Here is a 15,775-nt window from a genome sequence, read left to right on the forward strand (position 1 = left end):
CAAGATGGCTGATAGTAGAAGAACTGCTTAGTTTTAGCAGTAGAACCTTCATACCATTCTCTGCACTAGCTGCTTTCTCACTCTAACTTACACATGAGCCATTCTTTGAACTACCGGTATTTATCTGTTATTTCATTTAGCAGGGCATCTCTTTTCCTGTCTCACAGCCAAGTTGCTCTCTAGCAGTCAGTCACAGAGAAAATGGAGGTCTGCTGAGAAAGTACATTTATTGCTCTGCATACAGCAGGTCTCCTGGCGATTATTAAAATAGTGGTGGTTAAACTACAATTTATGACACCCCTTTTGAGAACACTGAAACAGCAATGACAAAACAGAGCCATACATTTTGTACAATGGTGCTCAAAAGGTGGCACAGGAGAACTCCCTAAACATGCAATAAACTGACAAATATGAACACTCCCTTGACTCTGCAAGTGTCATAGGGGTAGTAAACCAATAAATTAAAATTCTCAGTTAAAAGGATAAGGGGAGCCACAGGTATTGTTTTGCTACACACTGGGTTGTATCCAATGGAGTGCAAGAGGACTTCAACTTGCACAACAAGACTTCTGCTTTCATTTCCTCCCTGCTGTAGCACCCCTAAAATCTACTCTGGAGAGTCCCTCTGGAGTAGAAGCTTGTAAGATGTCCTAACTTCTTTATTGGAGATTAGTAACAATTTCAGCTTCTACATTTTGCAATGTAATCATGGAATAGCACCACAATCACCAAAATTCAGCAATAATAATCAGTTTCTATTGTCAGAAAGAGCATGCCTACAGCAATCACTCATTTGCCATCCTGAGTCCAACATTTACTATTCTCAGACAAAAAGCTTTCCCGGCCACTTTCTTGGAAGTACCTCTGCTAACAAGTAGTTCAAATTTCTTAAAGCAGAAACGCAGTGCACATATCGTAAGAACTGTTTGCAATGGGCAAAACTAGACCTTCTAACATATGACAATAGCTTAAGACTCCCATTTTAAGAGAAAAAGAGAAATAGTATAGCAAGCTAATACACAAATATTTCCCTTTAGGCTATATTTTGGACAAAGTTAAGTGAAATTTGTGTTTAGCAGCAAAATATAAAATATCAGCAGATCACAATGGGAGTCTGTTTTTGAAGAGGCCCAGCATATTAAATGTAATAGAAATATAGCTCTACTTACAATTGTTGGGGGATCATTCCATTCTTCATATGATGTGGCAGCATATGGGTAGATCCTGTCATTGATAATCTTGAGGGTTGCCAAAGCAATAGCTTTCATTGATTGAAAGTAAGCTTCCCAGAACCATCTTGCCTGCAAAGAATAATGAATAGTATTTTCACAACATATTTATGTCAGACAGAAATATCAAACATCTGTATATGGTTGAAACATATATGTGTCACATGCAACTGTCGCTAAGAAATTGAATCTAGGATGGGGTTTTGAAGACTAAAGCAGATCTGGTTCTCAGTGACTCCACCATGTTATACAGTAGTTTCTCCTAACACTGGGCTGTTTCAGCCCAGACTGATCCCACAGAGTGATGCCGTAAACACATAGATTCACTAAATCACCACAGCTGTCCAACCTGGAGACCTCCAGATGTTTCTGACTCCAACTGTCATCAGCCCCAGACAGCATGGCTGAAGATCAGGAAAGATGGGACGTGTGCCCCAAACATCTACAGGACATTAGACTGGGGAGGCCTACTATATACACATCATCCATGCACATTTAAGATTTAAGGTGCTGCTTTTGACCTTTAAAGCCCTTCATGGCCTAGGACCCCCGTACCTACGGGACCGCCTCTCCTGGTATGCCCCACGGAGAGCCTCAAGGTCCATAAATAATAACACCCTAGTGGTCCCAGGCCCTAAAGAAGTTAGATTGGCTTCAACCAGAGCCAGGGCCTTTTCAACTCTGGCTCCGGCCTGGTGGAACACTCTGCCTCATGAGACCAGGGCCCTGCAGAATCTGATTTCTTTCCGCAGGGCCTGTAAGACAGAGTTGTTCCGCCTGGCCTTTGGCTTGGAGCCAATTTGATTCCCTCCCTCTCTCTCTCTCTCTCTCTCTCTTTTCTACTCTTTCTTTCTTTTCCTTCTCCTGCGATGAGGCTACATTTTAATATTTTAATGTTCCATTATTTTAATGTTGTATTTTATTTTTGTTTTTAAGTTGTAATCATTCATCTTGTTTTTATTATTGCTTGTAAGCCGCTCTGAGCCCGGCCTTGGCTGGGGAGGGCGGGGTATAAATAAAAAATTATTATTATTATTATTATTATTATTATTATTATTATTTAAAACTAGTGTGCCAGCTGCACCCATTCCTGGAGCCGTCCAATCTGGCTACAATGATGCACACCTTAGTTACATTCATTCATTCATCCTTAGTTACATGCTGCAATGTGCTTTTGAAAAGTGTTTGGAAACTTCAGTGGATCCAAGATGCTGCGTCCAAATAGCTGACCCAAGCCAGTTACAAGGAGAAGAGAAGCTCATTGTGACAACAGCTGCACTGGCTACTGGTTCATTTTTTGTCACAATTCAAAGTGCTGGTTATGAACTATAAAGCCATATATGGCCATGAGCCTGCTGGGCTTTAAAATCTTCTAGGGAGGCCACCTTCACAGGCAGGTTTGCCATGCACCTAATTATAGACAGCAATTTTGGAGTCACTGGTGAGCTTCCTTAGGGAGGATATGGAATAGGCAGGAAAACATGGCCAAAAAGGTTGATCAGACTTGCCTTTTTTGTTCTTTAGACAGTAAACATGTAATGGTAGTGCACCTAAAAAGCAGGAGAGGCAATGGGTCTGGCCCTATTTTATTATATTTGCTGCAAAAACAAAAACAAAAAACCTCAAAACAGTTTACTGTTTCCTGATAATAAATATACTGTAGAAAAAGCTAAAAAAAAGTAGAGACATCACCTTGCCAACAAAGGTCCGTATAGTAAAAGCTATGGTTTTCCCAGTAGTGATGTATGGAAGTGAGAGCTGGACCATAAAGAAGGCTGATCGCCGAAGAATTGATGCTTTTGAATTATGGTGCTGGAGGAGACTCTTGAGAGTCCCATGGACTGCAAGAAGATCAAACCTCTCCATTCTTAAGGAAATCAGCCCTGAGTGCTCATTGGAAGGACAGATTGTGAAGCTGAGCCTCCAATACTTTGGCCACCTCATGAGAAGAGAAGACTCCCTGGAAAAAACCCTGATGTTGGGAAAGATGGAGGGCACAAGGAGAAGGGGACGATAGAGGATGAGATGGTTGGATAGTGTCTTCGAAGCTACAAACATGAGTCTGACCAAACTGCGGGAGGCAGTGGAAGTCAGGAGTGCCTGGCGTGCTCTGGTCCATGGGGTCACGAAGAGTCGGACACGACTAAACGACTAAACAACAACAACAACAAAATAATAAGCTATTCCTATTCTAGCCCTTTAGAAACAATGGCTACTGCTGCCATATACTGCAAGCAGCCAAATCCAAACTACAGAACTCAAAACGCAAGGATGCACACAGAGAACACATTGTCTTGTTATCATTTTAAATTCACTGCCAATTATCAGAATATTTTTCAAGAAAAAGAGGTGCCAGAACTCACCATGAACACCTCCCTGGTTATCTTATAATGGCAATGGTGCCCACCCAAGAGGTGCTGGAACTGAGTTCCAGCGAGTTCTGGCTGAAAAAAGCCCTGAGAATAGGCAATGGGTAGCTTTTTTAAAATGTAATTAATTCATTCCTTGCTTCTCATACAGAACTGCAACAAAACAAATTTGTAAGGACTTGGGAATCAAATTGATTCTGAAAACTATCAACCCCAAAGGAAACATACTTTGCCAATAATCATATCTCAAGCGGTCTGGACTTACAGAAGTTATTTTCTCCACTTAATTGTTTCTGCAGAGATCTCCAACACAGTTAAGTGTCCAGAAGGCACTTAAATTTAAAGACCTCCCCAAGGCCCAGTATCAGCCAGGAGGAATATCTGCATGTGTTTGTGTAGGACAGCCAGCCAGCAAGGAAAACAGTATTTTTTCCCTCAACTGCATTGACTGCGCATAAAATTTCAGAGAACGATAAAAAGACAAAGGCATAACACAGCTGGTCATGAGTTACTGATGCTTATCAGGTTGACTTCCTAACTGTGAAGAAAAACCAGCAACACAAATATACCGTATTATTCGCCCTATAGGACGCACTTTTTCCCCTCCAAAAATGAAGGGGAAACCTGGGTGCGTCCTATGGGGCGAATGCAGGCTTTCACTGAAGCTTGGAGAGCGAGAGGGGTCGGTGCGCACAGACCCCTCTCGCTCTCCAGGCTTCAGGAACACATCCGCAGACTAGGCAGCCCTGCGGGAGTTCCCGCAGGGCTGTCTAAGCTGCGGATAGCAGCCTGCTTCCCAGAGCGCCAGGTGTGCTGAAAGCAGAGCGCCCAGCGCTTTGGGAACATATCCACAGCCTAGGCAGCCCTGCAGGAGTTCCCGCAGGGCACCCTACGCTGCGGATAGCAGCCTGCCGCCCGGTGCGAGGGGCGCCCTGAAACAGAGCGCCCCACCCACCGGGCAGACATCCGCAGCGTGTTGGAGCCCCGCGCGCCAGACAGACATCGGCCAGCCCCACAAGCTCGGGGGACAGCAAGGAGGCGCAGCGCCGCCATCCCGCTGTTCCCTGACCTGGTTCGGTTTCCCCGACCTAGTTGTGTGGGGGGGGGGAATAAAGGAAATTTTCCCCCCATTATTTCCCCCCAAAAAAACTAGGTGTGTCCTATGGGACGAAAAATACGGTAGTCATGGTGAAATAACAGAATTAAACACAACTTATGAAATTATGCAGTTGTACTGTGTGGCTGAAGATTCTCACTGCTATGTACAAATAAATTATTGTCCTTGAACAGATAAAGTGGTCTCTGTATTACAATAAGCTCTCAAGCAGGACAGGGAATGCTTCGTGTCTATTAAATACAGAGTGCTTTTCTGTGCCTGCAAAATGGAACAAGCCCATTATCCTTTACAAGTTGTCGGTTCCAAGTCCCCTATAAAAAGAACAAGCTCCAACCAGAAGATTCTGAAGATGTAGTTTCTGAGACCAATACATGGATTCCCATAGCCAAGTTGTCAGTTAGTTATGAAAAACAGGGTTGACGTTCACCCTGGGTTCATTGCAGAATTCATACAGAAACAGACCTACAACACAGTACTGGTTTGTTAGTTGCACAGTAGTATGCAATGTCCCTAAATTTCAGCCCCATATCATTTACAGTTTTCTTTCCATTAGTAAAAAGTGCTGGAGGCAAAAAAATCCCACCAATGGGGCACTGCCCCACCCTCAACCAATGTTAATGTACAAGGAGGGGGAATTGCCCCCAATGGTATTTCACAGCAAAGATTGACCCAGAGAAGCAGACCTGAATTTTTGTAACATTTTACCACCCTAGGACACACAAATTCAACTTGGGGTAAAACAACAACAACCCCCCCCCCCCAAAAAAAAACCAGTCTGTTAGATTCTTAGTTTCTGTTTAAGAATTAATGTGTTAACTAACATGCCCCACGTGGTTTTTCAAGCAAAAATTGCTCCAGGGAAGCAGATTAAAGTGATATTCTCCTGACACAACACACATGGCTTGTGAAAGATGTTCTATAGGTCTGGTTCAGACACAACACTAAGTCTAACATGGTGGGTTATCTGAAAAAATTGTATCTGTTCCACACAAGCCACAAGATGTAGCCAGGGTTTGTGCTTGGCTAACGTCTGGGTTTATTTGGTTCTGTGTGTGTGTGTGTGTGTGTGTGTGTGTGTGTGTAAGCATAAGCCCAGGTAGCCAAACCATGTCTTAGCTCCGAAGAGCATAAAAGCAGGACTGAGGAGAAGCCAAGTGGTTGTGATTTTTATTCCACGTACTGCATACTTGCTTGTTCATGCTTAGTCATGGTTTGGCTTAGTATGACAGGCAAACTGCACCACAGGGGATGTCAAGCTTTGGGTAGAAAACTACCCCATAAATCTGTCTATGGTATGGCCATTTTTTTGTTTTCCTTCCTTCAGTTAATATGTGTATCCTAGTTAATATGTGTCCTTAGCTTAGGCTTCTAAGTAGGAAAACATCAGGAGAACTGTAAGATATTTTAATAGTTCCTGCATGATGAGAATAATTAAATAAACTAGCTTATGTGCTGCTTTCAAAATGCACAATTGATTTTCACAGGCATTTGGCCTGATTCAACAGGGCTCTTCTTATGTTCCTATCTGTATACTCCATATTCTTTCCATATTCTGTATCTTTTGCAATCAACAAAAACATCCAGAGGCCTTTCAGTTCTGCTATTGGGTGTTCCAAGCTATTGGGTGTTCCAAGCCAAGTGCTTCAATAACAGGAATTTTTCACACACCTTAATGAGGGTGTTCGCAAACAGCATGCAAAATCATCCATGTATTTCCATGAAACTTGGAAATATTCCAGATTGAAATATTAGTATTTTTCTTGTTAATATCCAGGTCCGCACTATTATTTCATAATAGTGAAGAGCTATTAGTTTAATCATTTTGGCCCCATCAAATGCCCTCACCACTCAATTTTATACTGTGGAAACAGGTTTCTGTGATATGATGTAAGAGTGTCTATAAAAAACTCAATTCCTGCAGGATGCATTCACCTCCTCAAACTTCTACTAGAAACATCAAAAAGAATGTAATGTTTGTCCCACGAAGGATGGGGAATTAGGAAGACATAAAAGGAAAGGGAACAATTTTTATAGCCTAAATATCTATGCCCATGTATAGCCAAATAATTATTAATTTAAAAAGATAATGATGCAAGGGTTTAATCTACTAGCAATCTTTCTTCTTTTAAGTTGTGTTTCATTGAGGCAAAATCCAAAACTTTCCAAGGAGGCTGCAAATCTCCAAACAGATGTTTTCAGAGCTCAGTGAATCCTTCCCACCTTGTTTGCTTTTCCAGGGAAAAAACTGATTAGCATGGCTAGTCAGTCATCCAGTACTGTCCAATACACAACATTACTAAGCACAACAGGAAATTCTTCTGCTTAAGAAGAAATGCCCCTTCCCTATTTCATCAAAGAAAGCTTTGATTCCCCCCCCCCCCACTGTGCACGTAATTTAAAAACTTAGACGAAAAGGAAACACAGGTAATTGGCACTATCACATGGCACAACTTTTTCTGACTGGTTTGATTTTAAATCAGAGAGACAGATTAAATTGAGTGATTCTAGATACAAAAAGTCCTCTCCATCAGAGAGTTGACACTTGCTGAAACATGACAATTCAGCTGTGGGTACTGCCCTGTAGAATAAGGTGTCAGGACAGAGTTTCTGGGTTGAACTTCTCTGCATTTTTGCTGTTGTTGTTCTGGCACCTTAGCCCTATTTCATCACTACCTGTCAACCAGCTGCAGCTGTTTGGCTATTAAACCTGCCTTATTTGGTAATCCATGCATACTTTGCATGTGGAGACCAAGGTATTTCTGCAAGGAGGCTGTGTGCTTAAAGCTCCACACTGGACTATTTATTTAGTCCTGCTTTTCATCCTTACCTGCCCCCTGGAATTTCCTTCAAATCAATTTATTAAGTGGTCATAGATCCATTCCGTTCTAATCCATTTCATATCATGGAGAACCAGAACCTACTAGAATTCTGGTCTTCACTAATTTTTTTAGAGTTTGTGACAACATCCTAGAAGAAGTAGTAGATATGCAGTATTAGACATCCACGTTGTGACCGTCTATGAGCCAGCTCCATCATAGCTCAACCTCTTTAGCATTTTACAGACCAGGCAAAATAACTTGTACTTTTAGCTGCTTTCAAGAACAGCTGCTGTTGTGCTGTTTTTGGAGTGGATGTCCTTTATTATTGTAGTGTAATTTTTGGTTCTTACAAAAGAATTTTATAAAGTAAATTAACAAACAAGCTCAGGATTGAGGGATGCACAGGAATAAGCAGCAGACGCAAAACTAATTTGCCTATTGTATTTGTTATGTAAAGGAATGATGCACTTAATTTATAACACTCTTCTGTTTATAACTTTAGTTAAACCATTCAAACCTGATAAATAATTTCATCTTCTATACTACCCATCTGTTTCATCTTTTCCCTCTAAGTTATCTCTTCCTTTCTCTGGGTTTGATCCAGAAAAGGCAGACCACAACTCCACTTGCACAATGGGGTTTGCAGGTTCCTATTTGTTCCCCACTGCAGTGCTATGTACCCCATAAAGAGCTGCTTCTAGGGTCCAGGGATCATATGGGATAAGGCACAAGGGGCTGAAGTGGGACATGGAAGCAACAGAATCCAGGAACCCTGTGTTGCATTGCTGTAGTGCCTCTCCACTGGCACAAGACATTTTGGGTTCAAGAAAGTATGTTTAAATGCATCTGTGCAGCTATAAGGCCTATGGGGAGGGGGAGGAGGCCCATGTGATTGGGGTGGCCTGGGAGTTGCAATTAGAATCTTATAAATCTTATTTTAATAAAATTTCAAAAAGGTATGTGGGCCCTTCATGACATCAGGCAGATGCATGGAGTTCAGGGGAAATGGCCTAGCAGGCAAAATGAGGAGATCTGGAAGGCCAATTTTGATCGATGTGCGCTAGGGTCCCCCACCCATTGGTATACATACAAATGTTAGCGTTAGCTTCTCACGTGCTTAGCTCCACCAAGATGCATTTATTGGGAAGAGCACGATCAATTTATTCCACATGCATGCACGCCTCCACTTGAGGAGGGAAACGTCTGTACCACATGTACCTCATAAATATTGGCAATATTGGAACTTTCCACACTCCCTAACAAGGTAGTATAACACAAACTCAGGCCAGACTTGGTTTTAGTACAACAATATGCTAATAAGAGAAGTTGAAGTATATGGTAGATATTTAGAATAATCTTTTTGCCAGGATCAAGCAGGAATGTAGCATTTGCAGAAATCTACACACTGAAACTAATAACCATAGATACTAGCCTTCGCCATGTTTTGGACTACAATTCCCATCATGCCTGACCATTGGCTATGATGGTGGAGGCTGATGGGAGTTGGTGACCTCCCAGTTGTTTTGGACTCCCTAGCAGGGGAAAGTTGATTTAGGCAAAAATGCTATTTTCCTTAAAAATGCACATGCTTAACTACCTATTCCGTCCCCCCAGGCCTGCACAGCATCAAGTTATATACTGCAGTTTATTGCCATAGCATGAGCAAAACTTGCTGTTAGCATAATTAGAGATGCTTCATCATACTGCACAATGACAAACGTCTTAACTTAATATGAAAAAAATAATACTGGCAAAATGCACAAAAAGGCAGTATTAATGAAAACAGATTAATCACATGGGGGCTACATCAGCAGGGGAAAACTTTTGGCTTGCATCAATCACCTAGACCAAAGTTCTAGTCGGAAAAGAGAAAAATCAGCCAAGAGAAAGGGAGAAAGACTTGGAAGAAAGCAATAAAAGTTAATTGCCTAACCTAACGGTCAGGCGCCATAGCATTGCAAGTTGTTGCCCCGCTGCAAGAGTCAAGTGTTCCCAGAGTGCCACACTTCACACCGTTTATGAGGTCCTGAAGTGCTACCATTTTCATGTTGGCAGAGGTTACTTTAATGGCTTTCTTTTGGAAAAGCTTTATAGAAAACCAATACATCTTTTACTACCTTCAGGTAAGCAAAACAGAGGTGACTGTTCTAACAGTACTGCAATTATCCCTAATTTTATACTGGTCTTTGTCCTTTATTAAACTTTTAGTCTTTGCAAAGCCAACTCCCTCCACCCAGACTCTGTTTCAGCTTCTGGCCATAAATTTTCACAAGCTTCAACTTATCAACATATCCACTGCCATTAACAGTACATCTGTACCTGATGCAAATCTAAACCTGATATCCTATGAAATACTGCAAACGTGCATTAAGTTGTATTAATACAAGTCCCGCTGATTTCACAATTTTTTCATGTGGGAGGCAAGCCACATAAATGCACACTGCATCAGATTGCTCTCACAAGTATTGGGGACCCTCCAGAGCAGATTTGGGGGGCTTACAGAGGGGAGGAGAAGAAGGGGAAGTCCTATTCCATGAACTCCACTTACATAGTAATGGATAAAACCTATTTCGTTACATGTTTATTTTATTTATTTCATAAAACTTATCACTGCTTGACTGTAAAAAACCCTCAAAGTAGTTCCACAGTGATCCACTGAAACTTGATAATAAGCTAATAGAAACTGAAGGAAGACGCTTTCCACTAAAAAAAAAAAGTAACTTAGAGAATTGTATTAGGCCAGTTTGTAGGTTACTTTCCAAAGAAAATTATTTAAGTGGTATGAAACTTGGAGTGAACACCCTCACACTCTAGGAAAGAGTAAAAAGTGAACAGGATATACTGTCAAAACAAAAAAACAAAATTCCTTCCAGTAGCACCTTAAAGACCAACTAAGTTAGTTCTTGGTATGAGCTTTCGTGTGCATTCCAAATTACCCATCACAAATCAAGATCAGCCCAGTCATAAAGCCCAGCTTTTCCTACTGCAGTGCTACTGGAAGGAATTTTTTTTGTTTTGACTATGGCAGACCAACACGGCTACCTATCTGTAACAGGATATACTGTGTTTATCTGACATGATGCTTCCTTGAACTTTTTAAATAAAAAAAAAAAAAAGAAAATTTTGCACCGACAGACTGGGTGAGCAAGGGATGCTTCATTCAAAACAAACACAGTACAGCCCAGCTAACTTATTACCTGCTGTGGATATTGAGGTGGAAGGAACATGAGAACCCAAGATTCATACCAAGTAGAGAGTTGACATCCCCTCCCCACAAAAAAGTAAACGGTGTTTCCGTGCGCTGCTCTGGTTCACCAGAAGCACCTTAGTCATGCTGGCCATATGACCCAGAAGCTGTCTGCAGACAAACGCCGGCTCCCTCAGCCTATAGAGCGAGATGAGCGTGCAACCCTAGAGTCGTCCGCGACTGGACCTAACAGTCAGGGGTACCTTTACCTTTACCCCACAAAGAAGTAACGAGTAAACAGGCCTGGCAATGATGGACTGCTGTATAAATGCTTTTTAAAGCATTTAAAACAGGACAGGGAGAAAAGGAAGTTTGTATTGCCATTCTACCCTGCTGGTGAACTCCCCCATGGTATCTTAGTTGGCCCCTATCCAAGAATACTGAGATCATCGAGCCACCAACTGACCCCATGGTCTTTATGGTACTTTAATGCCAAGCCTAGCTAAAACTACCATTGCAAGCATTTGGCAAACTGATATGCCAATTTGAACTCTCACTTTGTAAGAACACACATCAGGAATATTTCATTATTGATCAGACCAGAAACCTGTATGTAAGGAATGAAATCTTAGCTAGTACCAACATTTGTTTTGTAGTTTCAGATTCACAAGGAGCACCAAGGTCACAGTTCAAAATCCTTGTCTGACCCTCCAGATATTGGTCACTTGGGAGTTGCCTTCTATAGGTTCTCAGTTTCATTGCTGTAAACTACTGACATCACAGACGAGTCCCAGTGGTGAGGTTAAAAAGGGAAGATATGTTGTATTACTAACTCTACCTTTTATTGATCCTTATTCTGAGTTTGCATTTCAGTAGTATTCAAAGCATCATTTTATGCAAGTCATTCAGATGCATAATAGCAAAAGAGAAACATTACAAATGTCTACTAGTGCCAGACTTGGCACACTTGCCAGTGTTCAATGTTCTTGCTCAGTTCTAATGATGGCAAATACTGCGTGAAGACACATGTAGGCATTTGCATATCTAAGCAAGGACCTTGATGTAACATATCCTCCCTCCTCCAATTTCAACTTGGTAACCTGAAGGTTGGATTACTGCACTCTGCTATTTGTGGGGCTCCTCCAGAGCAGCTAGTGTAGAACATGGTAGCTAGGTTGCTTGTTAAATGCAGGTGGTAGTTCCCCCTCCCCCCCACCCTCTTTTCAGGATTTGCACTGGCTGCCAATTTGCTACCAGACCAAGCTCAAGGTTGGGGTACTAACATATAAGGCCCTACAGAGCTCAGGACAGGTTACTGACTGCACAATAACCTGCCATCAAATTTATCTCAAGTAATGAAGACAGTTCAAGCAACCAAGGCTGGCACACCTGAAAAATATATCAGCAATACTCAGCAAGCAATCGTGTTGGGCTGGGAGGGAGGGAACAGACAACAGCAATTCCTCTAGATTCAAACCATGGTCGCTAATCATATACTAACCAAGCTAGGAATGAATAATACCTGGGTGAACAGGTGAGTTTTAAGCTGGTGCACACACACACAAAAAACTCAGGACTGCCATATTTCAGAGGGGAGGGACAATAGCTATAGACAACAATGTTACTTTGAAGGAGGAAGAGCAGAAGACCATGAGATTTCTTCTACAAAATCATACCTAATTCCACTGAAGGAGATACATCAAAACAACAGAAAACAGCCAGGCAGTACGAAGTTTGTAGTACTGGGATGAATACGCTTCAGCTTAAATATTTTCGGGTTGTGCTCCGTGGCGACCCGGAAGTAACGGAGCGTGTTTTGCTGCTCACGCATGCACAGACGCTCAAAATGACATCACACGCATGCGCGGAAGTGGCGAACGTGACCTGCGCACGCGCAGTCTTACGTTCGCTTCAGGATGCAGACGGGGCTCCGGAACGGATCCCGTTCGCATCCCGAGGTACCGCTGTATTGATCTTTCAGAGCAATGAGTCAACAAGCAAGGACAGACACAGGAATTCTACAGGGGAATTTTTACAATCCTTTTGTCTAAATGTTTCACAGATCCAACATTCTGCTTTGTACTTATCACCTCACAAACCCAAATCCACAGATATTCACATCTGCTTCAGTTACTGCCAACACAAGAGGGGTTTGCCAGGAATGGGGAGAACAAAAATCAGTGCTATGCATAAATATATAACGCAATATGACTGCCAACTGAAAAAGGGTGAAAAAGGATTCAGCTACACTTTCTGACAAGTGACGGACAGCTCCCGAAACAGAAAGCAATAGGTTTCAAGTCTCGAGGGTATCGCTTTCAAATATGTCAGTGTTCTAAGGGTGGATCAGTTTTCCCTGCTGCAGGCATCCAGCTGAGAGGTGAAGTCCCAAGAAAAACATAGGAATCCAACAGCAAGCCTTTGAGGTGGCAAGAACCAAGAGAGGTTCAAAGACAAGGCTGGTCAGTGGGTAGCACCTCCAAGCACCACGGAGGTTAGAGGTTAGTAAAGCAGGAGCCACTGTCCAATAAAACTGTGTTTAGAGAACCCACTCGGCAGATAAATTGAGGCTCTGTTTACACCTTTCCCAGCTTTCTGAGCTATCTACTGATGCTTCCTACTGTGATTTGGTACTATGTCCCCTAGCCATCTCCCTTGGTCGACAGCTGCCCTGGCTCTAGACTGGGCAGGCTTACAACATGGCTGGAAACTTTTAATCAGTATCCAACATCACGAGTAAATAAATACAAAGGGCCTTCTGCCACAACAACATCGATCTTATTTGAGATTTCTCATTATTGCCATAGCAAGGGAATAGAAGATTTAATTCCTTTGAATGCAGAGGTTAAATATTAAGGAAATTCAGGACCAAATTTCTTTTTGCTTCAAATAGGGATCTGTTTTATTACAGGGCTGCCCTTTATCCTAGACTACACAAGGGATGCCTCGTATCTCACAAGGTCCTCAGTGTCACAGTATTCCATAAAGTGTGTAACCAAGAAAAGCTCTAATGATAATTTTGTTCTGGTGACCAGTGTTTAATAAACAGAAGATGAAGAGTCTGCTCAGAAGTCAAGCACTAAGCCCCACTATGAGGGGTGGATATGATCACTTAGGAGCAGATACTTTTCACAGACTCATGAGGCACTGTTACTGTTTCTCATTTTCAGGACTGATGCCTGGCCCCAAAATAGGTTTAGGTCTGAACCCTAGGACCCCTAGACTTCAAATAAGAAGGCCTCCAATTAACTGCAGAAGGGAGAAACCTAGAAGAAGGGGAGGCAAGGAGTTATTTCACCCCGGCATTCGCTCCTTGAGCCGCATGAAGTTTGATTAGTCTTTCAGTGCCTTATGACACCCATTTACTGTGATGTCACAGGAATATATACGTATTAGTGCAGATTTACAGGTGACATGCTCACAGGTAGAGGATCTAGCACTGTAAATGCTTTGTTTAAAAAAACTGCATCCCCAAAATTCTAACAAAAGATTGCTTCATTACATAAGAACCAAGAACACTATGTGAGAAATGAGGTAACTAGGGGAAAAACACTTATGGACAAATTTATAAATATAGAAAATATTATTAGATGCTAAGGATTCTTATAACTTCTGGCAAGCAGCCACATAATAGAAGATTCTTTTTCACCTTACTGCATGATCCTTCTTAAGATCCAGCATAACAGAAGCATATTCTTTGCAAGATCAAAAAAATTTGAGGTGATATAATGTAACACAAACTTACAAAAGTAATACTTTCAGCTTCCATATTTCGGTCAGTTATTTTTTAAACATGTTATGTTGTACACACACATACAATCTCTCTTAATGGGAAACGGAGAGCTCCTGCTTCATACATCTGATAAGATGGAAATGTGTCCAGGGTTGACATTTATGAAGGTAGAAATCTAGAGAGGCACTCTGGGAGGATTAAAGTGGGGTTAGGCTCTCCAGTCACACAATCTAAAATAGTACAAATGGCAGATGGATAAAAGTTCTTTTCAATGTGATAATGATTCTAAAGAGCCTGAGAAAGAGGCTGTTTTCCCTCAAGGGGAAGACAGATGGCCGAAAGTCAAATATACTAATTAAATGCCTTTCAAATATCTAGCAGTTGCCCATACGTTCTCCTTTAATAATCATTTAAAATCCGTGCATTCTCATTTTTTCATACACAACCAAACACAGACTACGCTTTGATTGGAGATAAATAAATAATCTGTTGTACACTATATAAGCAGTCTAGTATGTGGCTGTCCTAGGCAGATTTCTCTCCAGTTCCCATCTCCATATTCTTCACAATCCATTTGGTGCAGAACTTTTTCCCAGGTTAAAAAAGGAGAGGTTTCACACGCCTGCATATATTGCCTGGAGCCAGTAATAGCTCATATAGCTGTCAACGAACTGATAAGAGTCAAAATTACTCCACCGAGTCCCCTTTAAAGAAGAGCCAAAAGCAGCACATTAAACGAAAAAGGGGAAGGGTCACAGAAACCAGTCACTCATGCTGTTTTAAAGTGGCATTAAAAACAAATAAATTATTTACTCCTGCAAATGTCTCATTTGACCTGGAGACTGAAGCCCACTTGGAGGTCAGAGTTGAGACATTTAGAACAAAAGCAAAACACGCTGCCACTGCAATGCTTCTTCTGAATAAAGAGGTCAAAGCAGCACTAATCCCTCCTCTTTGGCATAAAAGGGAGACGGGCAGTACAGAAAACTTTAGGCTTGCTACCCAATTAAGCAGAGGGTATCTTTACTTGTTTTATAATAAATCTCTTTTAACTGGCTCACAGAAGGACAAAAGGGCTTAGGCAAAATCCACCAACAGTATCTCCCATACAAGCTCCATTACTATGAACAGAAATTATATGAAGATCAGCTCCATTAAACTATTTTTAGAAGGAACCCATTAACCCAATCATTTTCCTCCCCTCAATACAGTACCGTAAAACCAACCTTCTGAAATATAACTACATTGTAATATAAAACTCTCTCTCATATATCATGTTATCAACAAGAACAAACACCAACTCTTCAAGTCTGGAATTACC

At 41.6% G+C, this 15,775-nt stretch overlaps 1 protein-coding gene across 4 annotated transcripts in view; it reads right to left on the reverse strand.

Moving 5' to 3' along the window:
• EXT2 (exostosin glycosyltransferase 2) overlaps positions 1-15,775 on the reverse strand; it is a 79,937-nt gene that overhangs the window by 37,211 nt on the left and 26,951 nt on the right. For all 4 annotated transcript variants that reach the window (XR_014567094.1, XM_083750532.1, XM_083750530.1 and 1 more), the window contains one exon: positions 1,170-1,301. Coding sequence is in view for 3 of the 4 variants with exons in the window: in XM_083750532.1 (XP_083606658.1) it covers positions 1,170-1,301 (132 nt within the window). In the remaining variant the exon portion in view is untranslated. The remainder of the gene's footprint in view (positions 1-1,169; positions 1,302-15,775) is intronic.

Source organism: Podarcis gaigeae (assembly GCF_964106915.1).
Source record: "Podarcis gaigeae genome assembly, chromosome: 1".
In the NCBI taxonomy this organism is placed as follows: Eukaryota; Metazoa; Chordata; class Lepidosauria; order Squamata; family Lacertidae; genus Podarcis; species Podarcis gaigeae.